At 37.9% G+C, this 22,552-nt stretch overlaps 1 protein-coding gene across 2 annotated transcripts in view; it reads right to left on the bottom strand.

The window, feature by feature from the left end:
• The window catches only part of Smg1 (SMG1 nonsense mediated mRNA decay associated PI3K related kinase), a 78,184-nt gene that overhangs the window by 15,084 nt on the left and 40,548 nt on the right, over positions 1–22,552 (bottom strand). The window contains exons 32-54 of one of the 2 annotated variants that reach the window (XM_015491108.2): positions 21,931–22,075; positions 21,591–21,729; positions 20,121–20,351; positions 19,834–20,011; positions 18,959–19,120; positions 17,866–18,083; positions 17,426–17,580; positions 15,595–15,817; positions 13,993–14,239; positions 13,536–13,765; positions 12,122–12,370; positions 11,189–11,327; positions 10,992–11,101; positions 10,619–10,837; positions 9,842–10,032; positions 8,839–9,011; positions 8,415–8,694; positions 6,610–6,882; positions 6,006–6,240; positions 5,519–5,745; positions 2,508–2,658; positions 2,212–2,401; positions 1,574–2,043 (exon numbers count right to left, since the gene is read on the bottom strand). In XM_015491108.2, the coding sequence (XP_015346594.2) occupies positions 1,574–2,043; positions 2,212–2,401; positions 2,508–2,658; positions 5,519–5,745; positions 6,006–6,240; positions 6,610–6,882; positions 8,415–8,694; positions 8,839–9,011; positions 9,842–10,032; positions 10,619–10,837; positions 10,992–11,101; positions 11,189–11,327; positions 12,122–12,370; positions 13,536–13,765; positions 13,993–14,239; positions 15,595–15,817; positions 17,426–17,580; positions 17,866–18,083; positions 18,959–19,120; positions 19,834–20,011; positions 20,121–20,351; positions 21,591–21,729; positions 21,931–22,075 (4,835 nt within the window). Of the gene's footprint in view, positions 1–1,573; positions 2,044–2,211; positions 2,402–2,507; positions 2,659–5,518; positions 5,746–6,005; positions 6,241–6,609; positions 6,883–8,414; positions 8,695–8,838; positions 9,012–9,841; positions 10,033–10,618; positions 10,838–10,991; positions 11,328–12,121; positions 12,371–13,535; positions 13,766–13,992; positions 14,240–15,594; positions 15,818–17,425; positions 17,581–17,865; positions 18,084–18,958; positions 19,121–19,833; positions 20,012–20,120; positions 20,352–21,590; positions 21,730–21,930; positions 22,076–22,552 lie in introns of both variants that reach the window. The other variant, XM_048789557.1, reaches the window with a different exon arrangement.

The following is a 22,552-nucleotide window of genomic DNA, read 5'->3' on the forward strand; positions in this document are numbered from 1 at the left end:
TAAGAAAATAGCTAATAATAAAATCATATAGAGAAGGACACATACTGGTTCCATTCACTTAGCTCAAATCAGCAATTCTTCGGGGGCACACGATTAATATAATGATACAAAATAATCATTGCTTGTGCCAAAAAAGATTCCAGAAATTGTAACTTCCCAATTATCCCACACTTTACACAACTTGTTTGAAGCTATAGAAAATATTGACGCCTATAAATTTAAAAAGGAAGAAGAAAAACAGGGGCATTTATATTGTGCTTAACATCTTACATTCATCATATTTAACCCTCACAGTCATCCAATGATTCTGCAGATAAGGATAGCAGAGCTTAGGGAAGTTAACATAACTTATATACCTAAGTCTGATTTGAATCCAAATCCATCTCACACCAAAGCCTGTACTGTTATATTGCCCCTAAATATGCAAGCACAAAAATAGCTTCTAAAAACAGCTCCCAGATCCCAGTACATAAGAGGCTGAGGCAGGAAAATCATCAACTTCAAGGCCAGCCAGGGCAATTTAAGTGAGACCCTGTCTCAAAAAAATGAAATAAAAATATGAGGTGTGACGATGCTGCACAGGATGCAGCTCAGTAGAAAAATGTCCTCGGGTTCAATTCCCAGTACCACAAAAACTCACTTCAATGAATAAAACTGAGAAATTTCCAAAATAAAGACAGATTGTTAGACCCAAAGCTATTCTGTCACATTATCAGAGCCATCAGTGAAACAAAAACTGCTTTAGATAGAATCGTAATTATATGTTCAATAACACAGGATGCATGTCTACATAATGAACAAATTAAATCATTAAAAATAAACAATTCTGGCTGAGGTTGAGGCTCAGTGGTAGAGTGCTTGCCTAGCATGTGTGAGGCACTGGGTTCGATCCTCAGCACCTCATAAAGTCCATCAACATGTAAAAAATAAATATATTTTTAAAAAAAGAAGAATTCTCCCATAAAAATGGCATCCTAATTAGAATAATTTATATTCCATATCATGTCAAAATATTCTCTACTACCAAGAATATCTAAAAAGAAGAACTTTTTAAAAAATATATTTATTTAGTTAGTTAGTTATAGATGGACACATCTTTATTTTCTTTTTATGTGGTGCTGAGGATCAAACCCAGTGTCTCATGCGTGCTAGGGGAGGGTTCTACCTCTGAGCCACGATCCCAACCCTGAAAGAACAACTTAAAAAAAAAAAAAAAGAAAAGAAAAAGAAACAATCCTCATTGACACAGATGATGCTTATCACACAACCCTGATGGAACAAATGCAAAGAAGTGTCAATGTGAAATGGTCTCAACCACATAAAAGACAAAGAAGGAATAATTTGAAAGAAAGCACCAAAATGCTAAAGGTACGTTTGTTCTGGGTTGGCACATCTGTAATGCCAGCTACTCAGGAGGCTGAGGCAGGAGGATCAGAAGTTTGAGGCTAGCTTGGGCAACTTGGCAAGACCCTGTATCAAAATATAAAGGGCTGGGTACGCAACCCAGTGGTAGAGCTTTCTAGGTTCAATCCCCAGTACTTAGAATAAAAAACAATAGTAACAAACTGTTCACCTGAAACATGGCAATATGCAGCTGAACCCGCTGCAGGCTTGTCTTACAGGAAGAAATGCTGGTTTCCAGTCTCCGCACCAGGTCATGCTTCTTCCAGGCAGTGTCATAAGAACTTGCTAATACGGTTGCCCTGTTCATGACTAATTGAGAGAACTTCCCGACCTGGATATTGTGCTCCACTGCTTTCTTACACAGATCATCAACAGAAACTTTGCTTTCAGCACCAAAGTCCTTTGCCTCTACTTGAGCTATGATGTCTACACCGAGGGCACTGATAAAACTGCACAGCGTAAGTCCAAGGGCTTGATTTGGTAGTCCTATCAAAAGCTGCCTCACAAAGTCAGCTGTGAAGGCCTTTATAGGCTTGGCCATTTGGTCTTCACTGAAGCAAGAGTTTCTGAAAAGGGTTTTCACATTGACAATCTGTACAGGCCCATTCACAGTATTCTGTTCTTCAAGTGAACTTGATCCTAAAAAAAGGAAATGTTCTTAAAGTATTTCATGCAAAAATAAGATATAATAATAACACTACTTATTTAATGCACCTAAGCTTTTACAAATGCACAATTAAGTGTGCTCCCATCATGTCCCCACTGAAGTACTACCACAACTAAACCAGCATGTTTAAAAAATATTACCTGACAATGTTTTAGAAAAGGTACCACAGAGCCTAAAAAACTCCTTGATTGTCTGTAGTCTTTTTAGAAAGAAAATCTCTTCTAGCACCTGACGGTGATTATCATCATCAAAAAAATTAACTTGGGTACTCCTGGCTTCCCGTATGATGTCAATCTTTCGCCATGCTACAGGAATTTCCATCTTGTTTAACTATATAAATTGGGAGGGAAAAAAGTTAATTTCTCTACTGTGCACACAATGAATTGAATAACTCTTGCACTATAATACTCACTCATAAAACCAAATCAGCATTTACCTTTTCAACTAATAGACCAAAAGCAGTTTCAACTTGGGCAAACATGCCATCAAATGCTACCAAAAGCATCTGACCAGCTGACATTTTTGGTGTTTCATCAACTGAGCCATTTCTTGGTTGGATTAATTCACCATATTGAGCATGCAATATTCTAGGGAAAGAGAAAGAGGATTTAAACCCTTGCTGAAGAGCCGTGCATTTGGGAGAACATAAAAGATCAACACTCTCAGAACTAGTAAGCAAAGCATACAAAGTCCTGTGGCATTTAGAAAGAAGGCTGTGATTTAAAATAGTATTCTGAGTCGATTCCAATAATGAAATCAATATTTCTTAGAGAGTAACTGTTCATGAGACTAAATTGTATGCAAACTTATTATTTTTTTAAATCTTTATTTTTTTTAGGTGTAGCTGGACACATACCTTTATTTTATTTATTTTTATGTGGTGTTGGGGATCAAACCCAAGGCCTTGCACATGCTAGGCAAGTGCTCTACCGCTAAGCCACAACCCCAGCTCGCAAACTTAAATTATAACAATAAAAATTATCACATAAAATATTAATCTCACTTGATGCTCAGAATATGCAATATGAATTCCAATAATAAAAAAGAATGTCAAAAATGACACAATTCTAAGGCTGGCAGACGCAGAAAATTGCTAGGTATGTTGGAATGATAGCCACATGGTAGAACCAACTACACACAGCAAATTGAGACCATGTTTTGGCATGTTCCATTTTGAATCAGGCACATTTTTAATGTAAGGTCTTTTTAAGTTCACCTTCACACTTCACGTTATTTAAGACTTATACAATATTTATGTATCCAGGCACTCTCTCTAAATATTTTATATTATAGGAAATGTATAATTTCTAGTATTTAACTGTTACTATCAGGTGAAAACTAAGGTTAACCAGATATTCACCTATATTTCTCACACATGAAGAAATCATTATTCCAGGGCTGGAGTCATAGCTCAGTGGCAGAGTGCTCGCCTAGCAAGTGCAAGACCCTGGGTTCAATCTTCAGCACCACATAAAAATAAATAAGTAAAATAAAAGGTACTGTGTCCATCTACAACTAAAAAAGTATTTTTTAAAAAATCATTCCAAATAGCTGGAACCAGTAAAAGAAAATTTTTAAGATAATTAAAAATGTTAATGAGACACATTTCTATCAGAAAAAGTACAAGATGATATGAAATTTTCCTTGAGATTATTTTAAAAAACCATTTCTCTGAAGCATGGCACAGATGGGCTGACACAAAACCAGTTATGAAGTTTGGTGTCCAAAGCACATTAAATGTTACCCTATATGAGGATAGAGGAACCTGGATATTAAAATCTAAAACTGAGCATAAAAGAAAAGTGTATCAATTTAGCACCTTTTAAAATTTAAAAAAAAAAAAAAAAGCATTTCGATTCATTGTACACAAATTGAGCCCAATTTTTTCATTTCTCTGATTGTACACAATGTAGTCACACCCTTTGTGCAATCAATCATACTTGTACCCAGGGTAATGAGGTCTATCTCATTCCACCATCTTTCCTATCCCCACACCCCTTCCCCTTCGCCCAATCCAAAATTCCTCCATTCTTCCCATGGCACCCCGCCCCCATTATGGATCAGTATCCACTTATCAGAGAGAACATTTGGCCTTTGGTTTTTTGGGATTGGCTCACTTAGCGTGATATTCTCCACCTCCACCCATTTACCTGCAAATGCCATAATTTCATTTTCTTTTAATGTGGAGTAATATTCCATTGTGTATATATACCAGTTTCTTTATCCATTCATCTACTGAAGGGCGTGTAGGTTGGTTCCACAGTTTAGCTATTGTGAATTTAGCTGCTATAAACATTGATGTAGCACCTAACTTTTTAAGTATTGCTAGAAATTATGAAAAAGCTATTATGTGAATAATCCAAAAACTATTCAGCTGATAACTATGCTATTATTACAGTCTTTTATTGCATGACTAAAACAATTAAAAAAGAAGCATGAGAAAGCAGGAAATTTATAAATGTGAAATAATTGACAACATTAAGGAACTATGGCAAGTAAGTTTACACTTCATATTTCCCATATTACTAAAGAATTTTTAAAAATTCTTTTAATTGGGCAAAGTAAAACGTAAACAAGACTGAGCAAATGCACATAATTCACAGGTGGCAGAATGGGGTTCATTGTGCTACTATTCTCTCTAGTTTCTTGCATCTTTGAAATTTCCCATTGGAGTAAACATGGTGGGACAGTTATTTTTACTCTCTTAATTATACTTTTTGTAATGAATCAGACACTGGAATGACAAAGAAATAAAGAGTTCCTAAGTCGCTAGGGACAAAGTTAGGGCTTGGCTGTGGGGACATGCATGCCTGGAGAAACTACTCAACCTCCCCAAGTTTGAAAGTCAAACTGCTTTTCTGGATTAAAGAGATAGGAAACACAATATTCAATATCTCATACAAACTTGTAAAAGGTAACTCATTTAAAAGCATTCACCTGAAGTGAAGTGTGTATTCTATTAGCCATGTAAACTATCCCAGATGCCTCCATGGGATTCCTGGAGATGGCCTAAAAAAAATACCATCCTGAACTCTGTGCCTGTGCATGCACTTGTACAACTATAGCAGAAAAATGATATATGCATGTAAGTGAAAGAACTACACAGAACTACATAAGCAAACACACAAAAACATGTGCATGTATAACCAGTGAAATCCAAGTACATTCTGTGACTACATCACTGTCCATTTCATGGTATTGCTACACTACTGCAAATCTGCAGGATACTAACACTGGATAAGGGATAAGGCATGCATGAGATCTTTCTACACTTTTTTAAAGACAACTTCTTCCAGTAAATCTATCATAAAAAAATGAAGCATATGTATGCACGACATTTATAAGTAATTATATCTGCTCTAAAAAATTAGTCAGAGCTCAGAATCCTTTCACCTGGCTGCCTCATATTGTTCATGAGGAAACAAGATGCAGCCAGCATTCACTTGCCTGGCAACATCGATGTAATGAGCATGTGTTTCTTCTTCGAGTCCCATAGCCGCATTTCTTAAATAAGCTTGAAGAGATTCAACTAGAGTCTGCAGAGGAACACCATCAGTTGTTTGCTCAATGAGACTGTCCAGTTCCTGAAGCATACTTTCTAAGGTGTATTCCCCTTTCATCAAACATCTAAGTGCTTCTGGAAATATGATTTGGCGGAAATTTGAATTCAATTCCTATAAATATATAAGAAATATATTTTAATGTAGTCTGACTGTAGATGAATTACACACTTTGAAACCTAGTACCATAAATTAAAAAACAACTCACACACAACTATAACCAAGTTATGGCTACAAACTTCACGTTCATCTTTATTTTAAATGACTGCTTAAAAACACTCAAAGCAGGGAGTCAAACTGTTTTTCTGGATTAAAGAGAAAGACAACATACAATATCTAAAATAAAAAATTTAAGATGAACTAGACACATTTACCTGCAATGAGGTGTATACCCCATTGGCTAAATGTACTGCCTCAGATGCTTCTACGGGGTTTGGGATGTCTAAGTCCTGTGGTACCAGGTGGCACTGCTTCAGTAACTGAACCAAGCAGGTGACATTTCCACTCATACTGCACAGCTCCTCTAAGAACCAGGCTCCGTCTCGAGAAGTCAGATCAACCAGCTGCTCCCCAGCACTTGAGGCTGCACCTTCCATCATCAGGTTACGTCTAAATGAGAGAGACACTTGCACAGTAAAACTGACTCAGGTACACACTTAAGAGAAAAGACTTCAAAATCAGAAAAGGAGGCAACTCTAACATAGGATAAGATTAAGGAAAGGAAAACAGTACATTAAGGTGTGAGATTAAAAATTTAGACCTCACAAAATCTCAATAAGCATCTTTTTTTTTTAAACTTTTTAGTTGTAGATGGGCACAGTACCTTTTTAACATTTATTTGTTTTTATGTGGGGCTGAGGATCAAACCCAGTGCCGCAAGCATACTAGGCAAGCATTCTAACACAGAGCAATACCTGCAGCCCAGCATCAATGTATTTAGGACAATGAAATGGTCCAGGATAAGGTTAGCTAACTCACCTTGTAAGGGTACAGAGGGCAGAAATAATGACACTGGCTAGACTCAAAGATCCTTCTTCTCCGTTCTCATGAAGGAAAACTTTAATGCAACGTTCAATTTCTTTCAACTGATCTTCACAAACTGGCACAGTGACTGCTTCTTGTTTCAAGCGTTCCACTTGTCGAATAAGTCTGCTGTTTATGTCTGCTGCATACCGCTGCAGGGTCATTTCAGTGGCAGTAATGAATTGACATACTGTGGGGGGTGGCTGGGGAGCATACTGCATTTCATATCTATAAAATAAAAAAAAGGAGGTACCTGCTTGTAACATTAGCACCCAGTTTGCAAATAATGTTCCCACTTTACAAAATACTGTACAAGAGAAAATTGCATTCTATCCTCAAAGAGACAAGAGTCATTAGTTCCATTTCACAGTCTCAAGAGCTTAAACAACTTCCTAAATGACTCACTGAGTCAAACAATCCATGTCTGAACCTCACTCTCTTTAAACCAATCCTACCACGCTTAAACTAGAATATATTTTAATTGATAAGGAAAAACACGTATGTGGGAAAACCATGAGCATGAATCTTTTTGCTGGGTGCAGTGGTGCATGCCTGTAATTCCAGCAACTCAGGAGGCTAAGGCAGGAGGATTGCGAGTTCAAAGCCAGCCTCAGCAACAGCAAGGTGCTAACCAACTCGGTGAGACCCTATCTTTAAATAAAATACTAAATAGGGTTGGGATGTGACTCAGTGGTTGAGTGCCCCTGAGCTCAATCCCCAGAACCCCCTGCCCACCCCACCCCCATGCCAAAAAAAAAAAAAAATCTTAAAAGTAACTCCATTCAAATTCCTTCCACTGTGCTCACTTTAGAGCTCACTCATATTAGCATGGCCCTGCTCAGGGATGAAATGCAAGTTAGTGAAGTAACCTGTGGTTTTTTATAACCACTACAGAAAGAAGCATGGTAATGCCTAAAAAAAAAATTAGGAAAGGAATCACCAATGACCCAGATATTCTACTCCTTGGTACTTATCCAAAAAGAACTGAAATCAACATAGTACAGTCATAAAGCACATCAAAGTTTGTAGCAGTGCAATTAACATTCTAGCTAAGTTCTAGAATAAGCCTAGGAATCCGGCAATAGATGAATGGATAAATAATTAGTGGTATAAATACTCAGTTATTTAGAATAATGAAATTATGTTATCTGCTGGTAATTGAATGGAACTGGAGAGCATCATGTTAAGTGAAATAAGTCAGACCCTGGAAAGTCTAGGGTCCAGTGTTTACTCTCCTATGTAGAAGCTAGAGAAGAAATAGGAATTAAAAAACAGGGTTTCTCATGAAAATAGAAGGCAGAACAGTAGAGTAGAAGGGATCAACATGAAGAGGTGGGAGGGAGGAGAGAAAGGAAAGGGGAGGAACTTCAAAATGAAACTAATCAAATTATTCTAAGTACATGTAAAAATATATCACAATAAAGCTCATTTTATGTATAATGCCTCAATTAAAAAAATATATATATAAACATGAAAGGCCAGTAAAGGAAGTGGGGGGAAGGGGAGGGAAGGGAGAAGTAATGGGGAATTAAATGAAGCAAATTATGTTTTATGTATGTACGTATGAATGTCACAATCAACCCCACTATTATAATTAAAATGCAATAACAAAAAAATTAAAAGAAAAAAAATTCCATCTATTAACCATTTCTTTCAGAACAGTAAAACACAAATGCAATTTAAGTATCAAACACAACTTGCTTGTACCCTCAATGGAACCCCCAATGAGAAATGAATAAAATCAAATACTTTAAACATACTTCCTATAGAGTTCTTGACAGCGCTCTACTGTGGTGTTACAGATAAGTTCTTCCATCCAAGTTTTCCACTGTTCAATTCGATGTTTCTGAAATATGGCTTTTGGATACTGCAGAGCGACAGTTGCATAGTGATGCAGCTGTTCCAGACAGCCGCGGAGCACAGAGCGCCTCTGCTGCAGAAGAGCACCAACTTCCCCCTCCAGCTGCTCACACTGGCTAATCAAGTGGGCCTGGCCCGCATTCTGCAGAAAGGCGGTTGCTGGCACATAACTTGGGGGACCTTTTGGTAAAAGATAATATTAATCACAGTAAAGCCATTTCAGTCATCAGTCATTGAAAGGGAGCATAAACCAGACCCCACACACAAACACAGAACTATAGGACTTGCATGCTCATACTCTATCTAAAATAAGTCAACCCATACCAAGGTCCATTTGTGTGCTTATCTCCTGAAGCAAACTTGCAAGCTGTGTTGCTTCTAAATTATTGAATGCAGCCTGATAATGTGTTATCCACTGTTCAAATTCATTCAGCTTCACCTGGATTGCTTCTTGAACAGCTCTTTGCTGAGTCTGTAGTTGAGTGTGTTCAGAATACCTAATCAAGGGGAAACAAACAAATAAATCCAAAGATCACTTGCAACTCTTCTACCTACTTTAATAACTTGGACTTTGCTCAGATTTGGACTGCCTGATTAGCTCCTTTGCAATCTTAAGGGCCCTGAATAAATATACCTTACTCCTGGGGTCTCATTCGTGACCCCGTAATTCCCTCAACTAGGCTCCTAATATTTTAAATAAAACTATCACAACTCCCAGGTTTTGAGTTCCTTTAAGGTTAAACTCGGTAAGTCTGAGAGTCTCAAGCAATGCTTGGTACTTGCATATTCAACCACCTTTTCCTGAGCACCTGCTATGTAAAGTTCATTTGTTTAGATCACTCTATTCAATTAAATGGTTTTTAAAAAACTCAGCAAAGTAGATGAAATAACTGCCACTGTACAAATGAACAGGACTCAAGATACAATCACTGATAGAAACTAAATCCCAGAGTTTCTAAATCCAAGTATTCTTACCACTATGCCCACCTATTTTCCATAACTGGCCACACATTTAAATATAAGAGAGCAGAAAATTATTGCTTCTGCTGCTATTTTTTGGTACTGGAGACTGAACTCAAGGATGCTTTACTATTGAGCTCTATCCCCAGCTCTTTTTTGAGACCAGATCTTGCTAAGTTGCTGAGATGGCCTCAACCTTAAGATCCTCCTGCCTCAGTCTCCTAAGTTGCTGGGATTACAAACATGTGTCACTACCCGTGGCAGTAAACTGCTACTTAATAATTCTAATTCAAACTGACAAGGTTTACACAAAATGAAAATTCTCCTTAATGACATGTACTGAGAAGAATTCAATGCTGTTTCAAACCTGTGTTGGAGTGTGTGAGACGGATGATCTACTCCTTCAGCTCCTTCTAGAAACTCTATTTCCTCCAGCAGTTTGCCTTGCAGTTTTTCCACATCTGTCAGCTGCTCTTGCAAACTTAGGTATTCATCTAAGCTGCTATCAAGTTTGGGAAGCACAACCAGCATCTCATCCCTATTCTTAAACCAGTTCACCTGTAAAAAGGCATTCTGATTAGGAAGATGCTTACAGGGTCACCTGTGTGACATGATGACATGTATCAGAAGAATCATCGAAGGACATTTTGAACATATTATCCTACCTAAAGCCCATCAAAGCCAGAAAAGGATGATGGTGTCACTCCCATTTTACAGACAAAGATAACATTTGCACTGACGTATGCAGAGACATAAAATGACAAACTCAATCCCATAACTACACCACCCAGAACAGGATCAGCATCACTGGCTACAGATGGGGAGGGAAGACTGTGCAATTAAAAAACATTTAGTACTGTCAGTGCTTAAACACATTTCAATATATTTTAAAAGTAAAATTTTTTTCAAATCATTAACCTACGTCCTAGGAGGTAACTATGTCTTTGTGTGGGAGCACTGCCTAATTAAAAATTAACACCAAATTCCCATATTTAACTGCCATTTCAACATTATATATTACAATCTTGCCCCCAAAAAAGTTCGTTTTTTTTTTTAAAGAAAAACTGATGTACTCAACTTTTTTACGGACATATTTACTCTATTAACAAAAAATGAGGACGACTATGACATCACTGGGCTTTACCTTAATTTCAGCTACTCTGGAAGAAAAGAGGCTGCGGGTGATCTCTCGCTCCATCTCTCGCTTGCTCTGCTTGCTCTCAGCCTGCTGCCCCCCTCCACCATAGACAGCGCCAGCAAACCCAGCCTCGCCCCCAGCAGTCCAGTCCACCAGGGGGTCATACACAAAAGCCTCCAGTAATGTCAGCAGCGTCTCCCTGCCACGCCGCATGATGTGGAGCACCTGTGTTCAGGAGAGTTCTGAATAAGTCTTGCCACAAGTCTCCTCATATATATATACAGCATATATGTGTATATATATATATATATATATATATGTATTCATTCCACAGGTTTTTATTCATTTAACATTACACTAGAGGTAGAAAACAGCATACCTGCTCACAGGAAAGCCTAAAAACACCTTCTACTCCAGTTACACCCAATGCTGTTTCAATGTTTTGTGTCATTCGAAAAGGTACTTTCTCAGGAACTCTAAGGCTTTTACCTTGAAAAGACAAATCGTTATATTTTTGCCCTTTCACCAAAAAATATTTGACCCTCATACAAATGCAAAAGTCCATATTTATTTTACCTTTTTCAAAGCAAACATTGTAGTCTATGTGCACCACTTCTCCAGTCGTCATATCTATGAGAACATTATCCAGATGTCTGTCTCCAAGGCCAATTATGTATCCAACCATGGACATGACTGCAGTAGACCTTGCATAAGACTAGAGAGGAGATGAGGGGAGCAAGTTAAGGATTATGAGCAAATTTTCCCAACATGAACTTGATGCTCTAACATTCACAAAACTTCACAACCCTACTTCCTTATTTTAAAATAAACAAACAACAAGTCCTCCTGGGGTTTGCTGCATGTGGTCAGGCAGGCTCTGTACTGTGCAACCACATTCAATACTATGTCCCTGGTTGGGACTACTCGACTATTATCAGAATGCTGGATTTCTTTTTTTTTTTTTTTTAAATATTTATTTTTTAGTTATCAGCGGACACAACATCTTTGTTTTGTATGTGGTGCTGAGGATCGAACCCGGGCCGCATGCATGCCAGGCGAGCACGCTACCGCTTGAGCCACATCCCCAGCCCCAAGAATGCTGGATTTCAAAACAAACTTTCCTTCGCCTAGTTCTTCCCTTTCTAAATTTTTTGTTCTTTTTTCCATTTCATCCTTACCGCCTTCCCATCCTGTCCTCAGACACAGTCATGGCTGCACCTTTATTACTGTACATGAGATTCAAACGCAGGTCTCAGACTACCAAGCTTGAAGAGCCACAGGAAGGAAGAGAAGGAAAATGAGTAAGAAAGACAGGTGAGAAGGAGATGGCCAAAGAAATAACTTAGATCAGGGATGGTGCTGTAGGTCATGGCAGAGTGCTTGCCTACCATTGAGAGGCACTGGTTTCAATCCTTAGCATTACATAAAAATAAATAAAATAAAGACATTCTGTCCATTTACAATTATAGAAATAATAAGAAGAAAGAAAGAACAGATCATTTTCCTTACCTGTGTGACTCTCCACCACTCATCAGGCGTTGTGCAGGACGACCACAGCTCTTTGGCCAGGAGATTTGGGGGTGTGGCCTCCATTAACTCCTCTAGCACTGCCTTCATCACATGGAGGGGCCAGTCCCGACGGGATACATCCAGACTGAGCCCAATTGTTTTCAAAGCAGGGCCAATTTTACTATAATAAAGCTCACTAGGACGGGGTACAATTCCAGGATTCTGAGGAGTCTGGTAAGAATCTTGGGCCTTCAAAAAATATTAAAAAAAAAGAAAGATCAAAATAAGGATAAAAATTACTTTGAATATAAACTAGAATTTTAAAACTGATTTATCAGTAACATTATCCACTTAGCTTAATTTCACATATAAACAGTCAATTCTTCTGGACTATGTATCTTTGTTATAATTTCCACCTTTCTTCTATTTAGACATTCCTTCTTTATTGAAAAAGTTTGCCTGTTACATTTTCTTGATTCGAAACTCAATGCCCAGGTTATTTTATTTTGGGTAATCAAGATGGAAATCAGAATCATTCTATCTCTGAGCTATAATCCCATCCCTATTTTTGTAATTCTATAATAAACAGATAGGGTCTTGCTAAGTTGCCCAGGCTGGCCTTGAATTTGTGATCCTTCTGCCTTAAGCCTATGAGTGGCTGGGATTATAGGCACATGCCAACCCATCCATCATTATATTCTTCTTTGTACCACATAATTCATTTTTTAAATTATAATTTACATTCATTTGTTATATTTCGCTCTTCACTGATGACTTAACCATCAATATGAAATCCACAACAGATACTGAGGAGCATGCTGCATGAAAATTTAGTCAGCCTTCTCTAGTTCCTATCTTTTTGCTCCCCCCACTGCTCCTTTTCCTTCCGGTGCTGGGTACAGAACCCAGGGGCTTGTGCATGCTAAGCGCACTGTCTACCGCTGCATTCACACCATTGGCTCTAACTCCTACCTTTAATTTACCCTTCAATAATTGTTCTGCAGGCTCCTACGCCTACTCTTAAAACCTGACTCCTGGGGCTAGGTGCATAGTCCAGTGGTATAGCACATGCTTAGCGTGCAAGCGGTTCTGGATTTGATCCTTAGCATTAAAAAATTTAAAAATAAAGAAAAGAAAATATGACTCCTTTCTATATCTCCCACTAATTTAGAAGCATTTTTATTTAGCTAGATTTGAGATCTTAAGGTTGAGATTACATAAAATTCATATTAGTATCTGCTTCTTAGAACTTTTAGTTTTATGTACCTCAAAAACACTTTCCTAAGGACTTCAAGTCTTGCAAAACTGTTCAAATGTAAGTCTACAAATATTTTACACAACCAGAGAATAAGCTGATCTGTCCACTTGTTTATGAACATTCAAAAAAAAACCACACATTTTAATTTTACTCAACCTTTTGTGCTTGCAAGGCAGCTTCCCGCTGTTGCCATCGTTTGTAAAGACCAAATAAGGGTGTGGCTCCATCCACCCACTGGATCAGTCCTGACCTTGTTCCTAGTGGTGTTACGGAATAATGTCGTGCATGGAAACGGGGCGTTTCCTGTCGATTAATTGTAGCAAACATTGTATTCACAATAGATAAGAATTGCATTATCCTCTCATCCAGATGTAAGTCCTCCAGCCCTATGAAAACAAATTTAAGTTGGAGGGTGGGTGACCAAATGGGGTTCCAAGAACACCACTTTCTTTGTATTACTTAGCAATAGCATGAGGCACACTTGAGAGCATTAGAGAATTCCATTCGGTGGCAAGTTGTCAATACTAAGTGTTAACATTATATTACTATATCTCAATTCTTTCTGCTCATACAAGTTCATACATAAAGAGGATAGAAATCTTCCTACACAAACCTTTGAAAAGGTAAGGATAGCTCTTCCCATCTGATCCGAGAAAGAGAAGTTTCTTGGGCTTAGTTTTAGTTGGTAAGATTGTGATGGTTCCGCCCACACTGTGGATTGTGACAGTGTCTCTGGCTGAGACTTCCCCAGGAAGAGCAATTTCAGTGTTAGTCATAGCAGCCAACCATGGACTGATTTCTTCAAGACGTAAGATATAACTTGCACGTTTCTGTGCTCTCTGTTGCAAACTCAGCATTATCTATATTCAGAAAATGGGAAAAACAATCCTACATTATGATTACAATTTTGTTCCACATTAAACTTGGCATAAAAGTAAAGTTAACCCTCCTTCCCACCAAACACACACACACACACAAACCTGCTGCTCTAGTTTCTACGTTTAATTTGGTATGAGGGCTTTGGACCACCCTGAGAGGGAAATAATGGCGGGCTGAATAGGATTCCTACTTTGTTAAGGCCCCACCTCCTCTTCTCTGTCCAAATTAGTAGTTAAATCACAGGAGACAGAAGGAAAAGGTATTGATGTGGTCACCATATTCAGGGCTTTTCAAAAACTAATTTCCCACTGTTGAACTATGCCTGAACAATGCCAACACAAATCAAGTCTGTCCTTACAAAATGGCAAAAGAGAAAGAAAAGTTAGCTGTCAGGTAGACACAGCCTTAAGGAAGTCTTCTGCAAAGTAACTGACATTATATTACGAGAAAAAAAAAATGAGATTCTATCTAAAGAACAATTTAATGGATATATAAGAGACTTAACAAAACTTAAAGGTGCACAAAAAGACGACTTTTTTCCCCCTTTTGGTGTTACTGCGGATTGAACCCAGGAGCACTCTACCACTGAGCTACATCCCAGCCTTATTATTTATTATTTTGAAACAAAAGTGCTGCTAAGGTGCTGCTAAGGTGCTCAAACTTGCGAGTCTCCTGCCTTTGCCTCCTGAGTAGCTGGAAATTACAGGGGTACAAAAAATATACAGAGGTTAAAAAAATATTTTTGGGTGGGTGGGTACCAGGGATTGAACTCGGGCACTCAAAAACTGGGCCACATCCCCAGCCTTATTTTGTATTTTATTTAGAGACAGGGTCTCACTGAGTTGCTTAGGGCTTCGTTTTTGCTGATGCTGGCTTTAAACTCGTCATCCTCCTACCTCAGCCTCCCAAGCCAGTGGAACTACAGGCGTGCATCACAAGAAAATTTTTAACAAAGAAGTTAACAGTTTAGAGCTCCATTGCTTGATGTATAGAGTAAAACACCATACTCCTTTCCAATAATCAGAGGGGACAACTGATTGTAGGTACAGTTGTTTCTCCATGTATATCTAATTCAGTAATCTGCACCTGAATTAAGAAACCATGGGGTCTGTTTTCCTGTGAAGAATTTTAAAGCAGTCTTCAGCAAGTTTTAATGGTTAACAAAAAGAAAAAAGAAAAAAGAAACACCTCAAGTGTTAACTGACAGAATAATGGATAAATAATGGATAAACAACTGTATTTTCACATTGTTATCCATTACACACAAAACATGGAAGAATCAGGAAAAAAAGATCTGAGTTTATAACACAAAGCATTCTTTGAGAATATTCTGTACCTCTTTAAATGGAATCCAGCTGCTTCCAGGCTTTGCAGGATTCGAAGGGGTCTTCAGTTTTTCGAGGGCGTTTTCAATCGCATCACCGTAGTTATCCTGAAACCACTTTTCATGAGGTGTTTCTGCAGGGGCCGCTGTGATGCTCCTCACATGCTCCAGAGCAAACACAATGGGCTTCATTAAAGCTGTGTGTTTCTCTCGCATGATGGCAATTTTCTCTTCTCTGATTAGGAAAACATTGTATTTCATAAGCTTCAATGTTCAAAAGTTTTATAAAAACACAGGGCAATTTAAATGTTTAAACTGTGAGTAAATAGTATAAAAGAATGAATTTAAATAGAGTAATAAAACATTGGCAAAATAAACAGGTGCATGCCTTTTAATCCCAGCAATTTAGGGAGGCTGAGGCAGGAGGACTGAAGGTTTGAGGCCAGCCTCAGCAACTTAGTGAGACCCTATCTCAAAATAAACAAATGTAAAGGACTAGGGATGTCGCTCAGTATTAGAGTGTCCTGGGTTAAATACAGAGCCCTCCCCCCACCTTTCCAATAAATAAATAAATAGTCAAAGTAATTTTATAACATAAAACAAAATTTAGCACATAAAACAGGAAGCTTTTCTTTTCAATAATGTGGGGCAAATGGGATAAGCACATACAAAAACTTCAGTTGTATCCTTATCATACACGATGCAAAAAAACCCAAACTAACTCAAAATGGAGCAAAGACTTCAACTTAAGAGCTAAGACTATAAAATTCATAGATGAACACATACAGAAAAGCCTTCTTGACAGTAAGTTTGGCAATGACTCCTCAGATATGGAAAGATAGATCAATGTAAAATGTTAGAAGTTACATTCATTGAAAGATACTATTCAGAGAGCAAAATGACAACCCACAGAAAGGTAGAAAATATTTGCAAATTATGTATCCAGTAAGGAGTCAATATCCAGAATGTATAAAAAAACTCCTATAACTCAACAACAAATACATACAGCCCAATTAAAAAATAGGCAAAGGACCTGAACTTTTTTCTGAAGATAAACAAATGTCCAATAAGCAAATGAAAAAATGCTTCACATCATTTGTCATCAGGGAAATACAAATTCAAACCATAATAAGATACCACTTCATATCTAATATGTTGGCTATTATCAAAAAATAGAAAAAAGAGAAAATTAACAAGTGTTGGCAAAGACTTAAGAAAAAAAAAAAGGAACACTCATGCACTGCTGGTGGGAATATGAAATGATACAGCCACTGTGGACCTCAGCTTTTCAGATCCTGAACAAGTTAAACACAGATAAGTCCACAAGATCCATTGCAAACCTACTACATCATACACAAAATAATTCAAAAAAGCAAGGACTCAATCAGATATTTGTACACCAATGTTCAAAGTGGCATTACTCACACAGCCCTAAAGAAGAAGCAATCCAACCGTCTACTAACAGATGAATGGAAACAACATGTGGTACACCTATACCAAGGAATATTCTTCAGTCATAAAAAGGAATGAAATTTGGACTGGGGCTGTAGCTCAATGTCAGAGCACTTGCCTAGCATGTGTGAGGAACTGGGTTTGATCACCAGCAGCACCACATAAAAACAAATAAATGAAATAGAAGCATTTTTAAAAAACAGTACAGCGGTAGTGTTTCAGAGCCTAGGAAGAAATAAAAAACAGAAAAGCAGGGGGGAGGGGAGGACTGAACTCTAATACAAGTTACAACTCAGACAAACCCTGAAGTCTATACAGATTACTGCTTTTTCTTTCTTCCCTGTTTTTTAAAGGTAGTTTCTTTTGTGAGCAAAAGTGAATAAAAACATACTTGCGTAAAGTGTTGTTGTTTTGGACTCTCTTCACTTCATCTTCCAGCTGCTGAATTCGTCTCAAGACATACATGTGCTGCTGTAACAAAACTCCCAGCCAGAGCTCGTCCCAGAGCACAGTGACCCTGCGCAGCTCAGCCACGAGCATCTGAACCTGCATACACATATCCAAATAGGTCACCAACACATCTGCACACAGTGCCCACTGTTCTTTAAACGCCAAACATCACAAGTTGTATGGGTGCAATTTTTTTCATTTAATAATTAAAGAATCCTAATTAGTGACTCTTATTGACAACAGGCTAGCAAACCCATTTGATTATCCTTAAAGCTTTGGTTCTCAAATAATAATTTCCATGAGTTATATTTGTAGGGTGTTTTGGTGAGGGATGCTGTAATAAAAATTTCTATTAAAAAATTGAGCTGGGCGTCTTTGTACCTGTAACACCATAGTTGGGTTTGCAGAGGACAGCTTGTCTACAATTTTGCTGTAGCAATCCTGCATCATGGCTTGGTCTTCATTTAATCCACTTTTTGGTTCATCCTTATTGCTATCCTGAGAAGTAGGAGGACTTCCTCCTTCACATTCAGAAACCAGCAGTTCTTCTCCTTGAATGTTTCCAAGTAAAGTTGGAATTGCAGAGGAAAATTTATTTCCTACCGTGAAATGGGGAAATGAAATACTTTTAAGAAATTTCTCTTACATACTTACACTGAGTTAGGGGAAACATGGATAATCTAATGAACCCCAGAGTGCTTAACTAATTTGCCTTTTGTACATTAAGTTGACTATAAAGATTATCCTGCCTTTTTTATAAGCTGAGCTTATAAAATTCATTAATATTTATTAATATTATAAACTAATAGGAGAATCACGGGAGAAAGATAATGAGTCTCTAACAGATAAAGTATCCTCCTAGTCGGAGTCAAGAACTTGGTCTAATCCCTATTTGGCAGTTAAAGCTCCATAATCTGAGTTACTTCAAAAATAACTCATCTTGGTTCTGGGGGCTGAACCTACATTCTTTTTTGCTACTGGGGACTGAACACTGAGGCCCTTTACCAGTGAGCTACATCCCAGCTCTTTTTATTTTTTTATTTGAGACAGGGTCTCCCTGAGTTGAGTAGGGCCTTACTAAATTGCTGGGTCTGGCCTTGAACTTGCAATCTCCCCACCTCAATTTTCCAAGTCACTAGGATTACAGGTGTGTGCCACTTCAACACCCAGCCTTGGTGGGTTAAAGACGAAAGAAAAAATGCAAAGCATATGTCCTAGTACCAGATAAACAGTAGTTACTCCTGCAATAAATAACAATTATTACTATTGAAAAAACTACAAACTTTACCAACTCTAGAAGGCAAAAAATTGAACAAAATTATTATGAAAACTAATTTATATATAAATTAGCAGAATTTATTTATTTATTTTCTGTGGTGCTGGGGATGTGCCAGGATCTTGCAAATGTTAGGCAAGTGCTCTACCACTGAGCAACATCATCAGCCCAAAGTAGCAGTACCTTAACATAGCATACCTGAAGCCTGGGATTCACTGCTGAGCGATATGGTTCCCACTATTGCAGGATACAATATGAGATGTGGGGAGTCTTGAGCCACACGACAGAGAAGGTTACAAATACTTTGGCGCACATACACTTCAGGGTGGTTTAAGCGAGAAAAAAGCTGCGGAATAATTCCTTCAGGATAAGAACAAAAAGATACTTCAGAGTTATTACAAACTGTCCACCTTGTAAAGTAAAAGGATAAAATCTGATGTGTGTCAGCATCGGCAAAAATTTTAAGGACTTCAAAGTTCTCCCAGGGTAACAAGGAATCATATACAATTACTGTTGATGTCCAAGTCTGATTAGGGCTATAAATCAAAGTACAAACCAATTAAAAAATACTTCTAGACTTTTTGTTTTATAGTGCTGGGGATTGGATTCAAGGATGCTCCATTACTGAGCTATACTTCAGTCTTTTTAATTTTTTTTATTTTAAGACAGGGTCTACGTTTCCTAGGTGGCCTTAAACTTGCAAACCTCCTGCATCAGCCTCCCAAATGGTGGGATCATAGGCGGGCAACCAGTGATAAATGTGTAAGAAGTTTACAAAAAGGGAAGCACAATTTTTTACAAAGGGAATATAAGATCTTTTGAAACTTATTTTTGCTGCTCTCTTCAAAATTAGTATTGTATATAAAAAGTTCCTACCATTCAGCTTCTCACTCCTCTGAAAGGTAGGAGAAAGGATCTTTGTGGTGTAACAAACAGCCTGGAACGTCCTATGAACTAACGTGGCTATCAAACACATTCAAACAACAAACATAAAGGAAACACTTTTAAAAAAACTGTTTTATGTATCCTGCTAAAAACAATATTGACTGATAAGATTTAATTCAGGCCTTCACCTCTCCATGGAGCAGTAGGTGTTGTCTCCAAGCCATGTTCCAGATACTGCCGGAGCTCGCCCGCATGCTTCACCAGCAACCGGAGCAGTCGCAGAGTGGCCATCACAATCACGTCGTCGGTGCTCTGCTCCGCTCTATGACTTAAATGTAGCCTAGGGTCATCCTCTTCTAAAGGAATCTATAAAATGGGAGATTAAAGGTAGAAATAAGAAAAATTTCAGTCTCTTGCTTTTGTTTTCTAGAAAAGAAATCTCAAATAACTTTTCTTAGAACACTATGCCACCTACTTGACCAGCGTTGAGTTTAAGGAAAGTAAAATATGCACTGCAAGACAGTTTGTACAGGCTGAAGATTCTATCTACAACTTTCCTCCACACTTTAATAACTCCTTCTGTTGCACTTTCATCAAGCTCCGAAAGCCACGGGCAGCTTGATATTAATTGGCGCCAGATAACATCGACCATGTCATCTTCCTCATTGTCTTCATTCTCTGTTATCTGAAGGGTTATATCTTCATCCTGAAGGAAAATTGGGTATAAAATGCTATTTTTTAAACATAAAGTGAAGAGAGAAAGGTAAGTGATTTGACATAAGAAAACATTTTTCTCACTTATGAGGCTAATTTATTCCATATTATTGATATTATATACACTAACTCAATGTCAACAGAATTCTCTTTATGGTGAATTCTTTATGCAGCCAATAAAAAGAGATTTAAGCATTTAAGAATAAAAACATGTTATTCTTTGTACTTTAAATGTTTCCAAACTACAATATTCTGCCTGCAGAAAAATAAATGTGATCTGTTCAAAAGCCTGAGGCTGAACATACACAGAACACATCAAACAGACCTCACTCCCTTTGTAATACCACATATAACGCCTAATACCAGCTTTGTCTGAGACTTATTTGTATTGTTGTTTAGAGCAAGAACTCGGTCAACAGAGTTTAGTCTGGCAAATAAAATACATGGCTTTGAAGACTGCAACTAATTACTCATAGTGATATAATTCTAGAACACACAGGACTTTGAGGGGGGAAGGAGTGAAGGCTATAGCTCATCTCGCCCACTGTTTTTCACCCTGGCTAGGTAGCAGAAAGACCTGGTGAGCTTAAGTGTGCCCACAGGTCTGGTTCAAAATCCCTAGGGATAGGGTTCATGAATTAGCATATTTTAAAGGTCCCAGCGTAGGGATAAAAATAATTCTGCCCTTTTCCCAATACTAGGGATTAAGCCCAAGGCTACAAACATGCAGAGCACAGGCTGAGCTACACCCCAGCTTAAGAACCACCTTTTTTTTTAGGGGGGTGGGTGCACTACCACTATGCTATATGCCTGCCCCTTTTTATTTTGAGACAGCCACACTAAGTTACCCAGGCTGGCTTTGAACTTGCAATCCTCTTGCCTCAGCCTCAGAGTTGCTGGCATTACAGAGGTATGCCACTGCACACAGTCCAAAAACTTAACTTCTGATCACAAGATCAATTTAAACAAATTTAGTTTTATACCAAAAGAACTTCACTTTTAACTAGAATTCTAAGGAAATTAGTGATTTCTCAAGAAATTAAGTCTTTCTTAGAAAAGTACAACTTACTTTATTTCACCTTAAAACTCAAAAAAAATTTATTTGCAAAATAACTGCCTAAGTGCATTCAATATTTAATGATGTATATGTGACCAGTTCCCTCAAAATAAAGAAGTTGAAATAACAATCTTGTCACTACCTCCCCCAAACACTGTACCATGTTTTCCTTACCTGAATTCCTGCTGGTCGACAGACTGCCTGTCCAAGAATACCATATATTCTCTCTTTCTCTTCTTCCGTTATAGTGTCTGGAAGCAGATTTTGAACTTCAGATTTTTCTCTAGGCAACAGACGAACACCTTCTCCCTGACTATAAAAAGGAACGATTTGTCAAGTATTTGAGCTACCAAGGTTTTACCAAATCAAGAGATACTTTATTTTGTTGTTGCTGCTTTGCAGTACTGGGGGTCAAATCCAGGTCCTCACCATTAAGCCATATTCCAAGTCCTTTAGCACTTTAAATTTCTATTTTGTAATGCATTAAACAAATTACACATTGAAGTATACATACCTGGCATTGTCAACCACCTTTCTGCCCCACCTGTATGCCCAACTAGCCAATGCTGCCCAGGATTTGGCTACTTCAGGTGCCTGTACTGAAGACAGGTGATACAATTGTCCCAAAATGAAATCAGGTTCTCCAACTCCAATATGTACTGCAACAATGAGGAAAAAATAGAAGAACTTGGCATTACATTCATAAATTTTAAATGGAAGCCCCATTAACATCTTATATCTTTATTGTCCACAAGCAATTCCTAAGTTCCAAATTACTGTGCATAATTTGGTAAGGCACAAATATGGATTATGCTTCTCTAAAGTTTTAGCAGAGATTAGGACCTGTGGTACACATCAAAGTCTTCCATGACACTGAACTCTATAATCAGTTCAGGTGTTAGATGCTGTAAAATGTCTTGCAGTCTGCATCTGATTGGCTATTTCATCAAGACTAGATTAATTTCAAATTCTAACAAAAAATAATGCACAGGAGGTAAGTACGCCATCTCATTCAATTGCAGAGACTCATGAGGCAAAGATCTTTATTCCCATCTTAAAGGGAATAAATGTCACAGTGCATTTGCCACAATTTATAATGATAAGACATATCCCAAATGAATATCTGCTAATATGTG

Source organism: Marmota marmota, unplaced genomic scaffold (assembly GCF_001458135.2).
Source record: "Marmota marmota marmota unplaced genomic scaffold, marMar, whole genome shotgun sequence".
NCBI classification, from domain to species: Eukaryota; Metazoa; Chordata; class Mammalia; order Rodentia; family Sciuridae; genus Marmota; species Marmota marmota.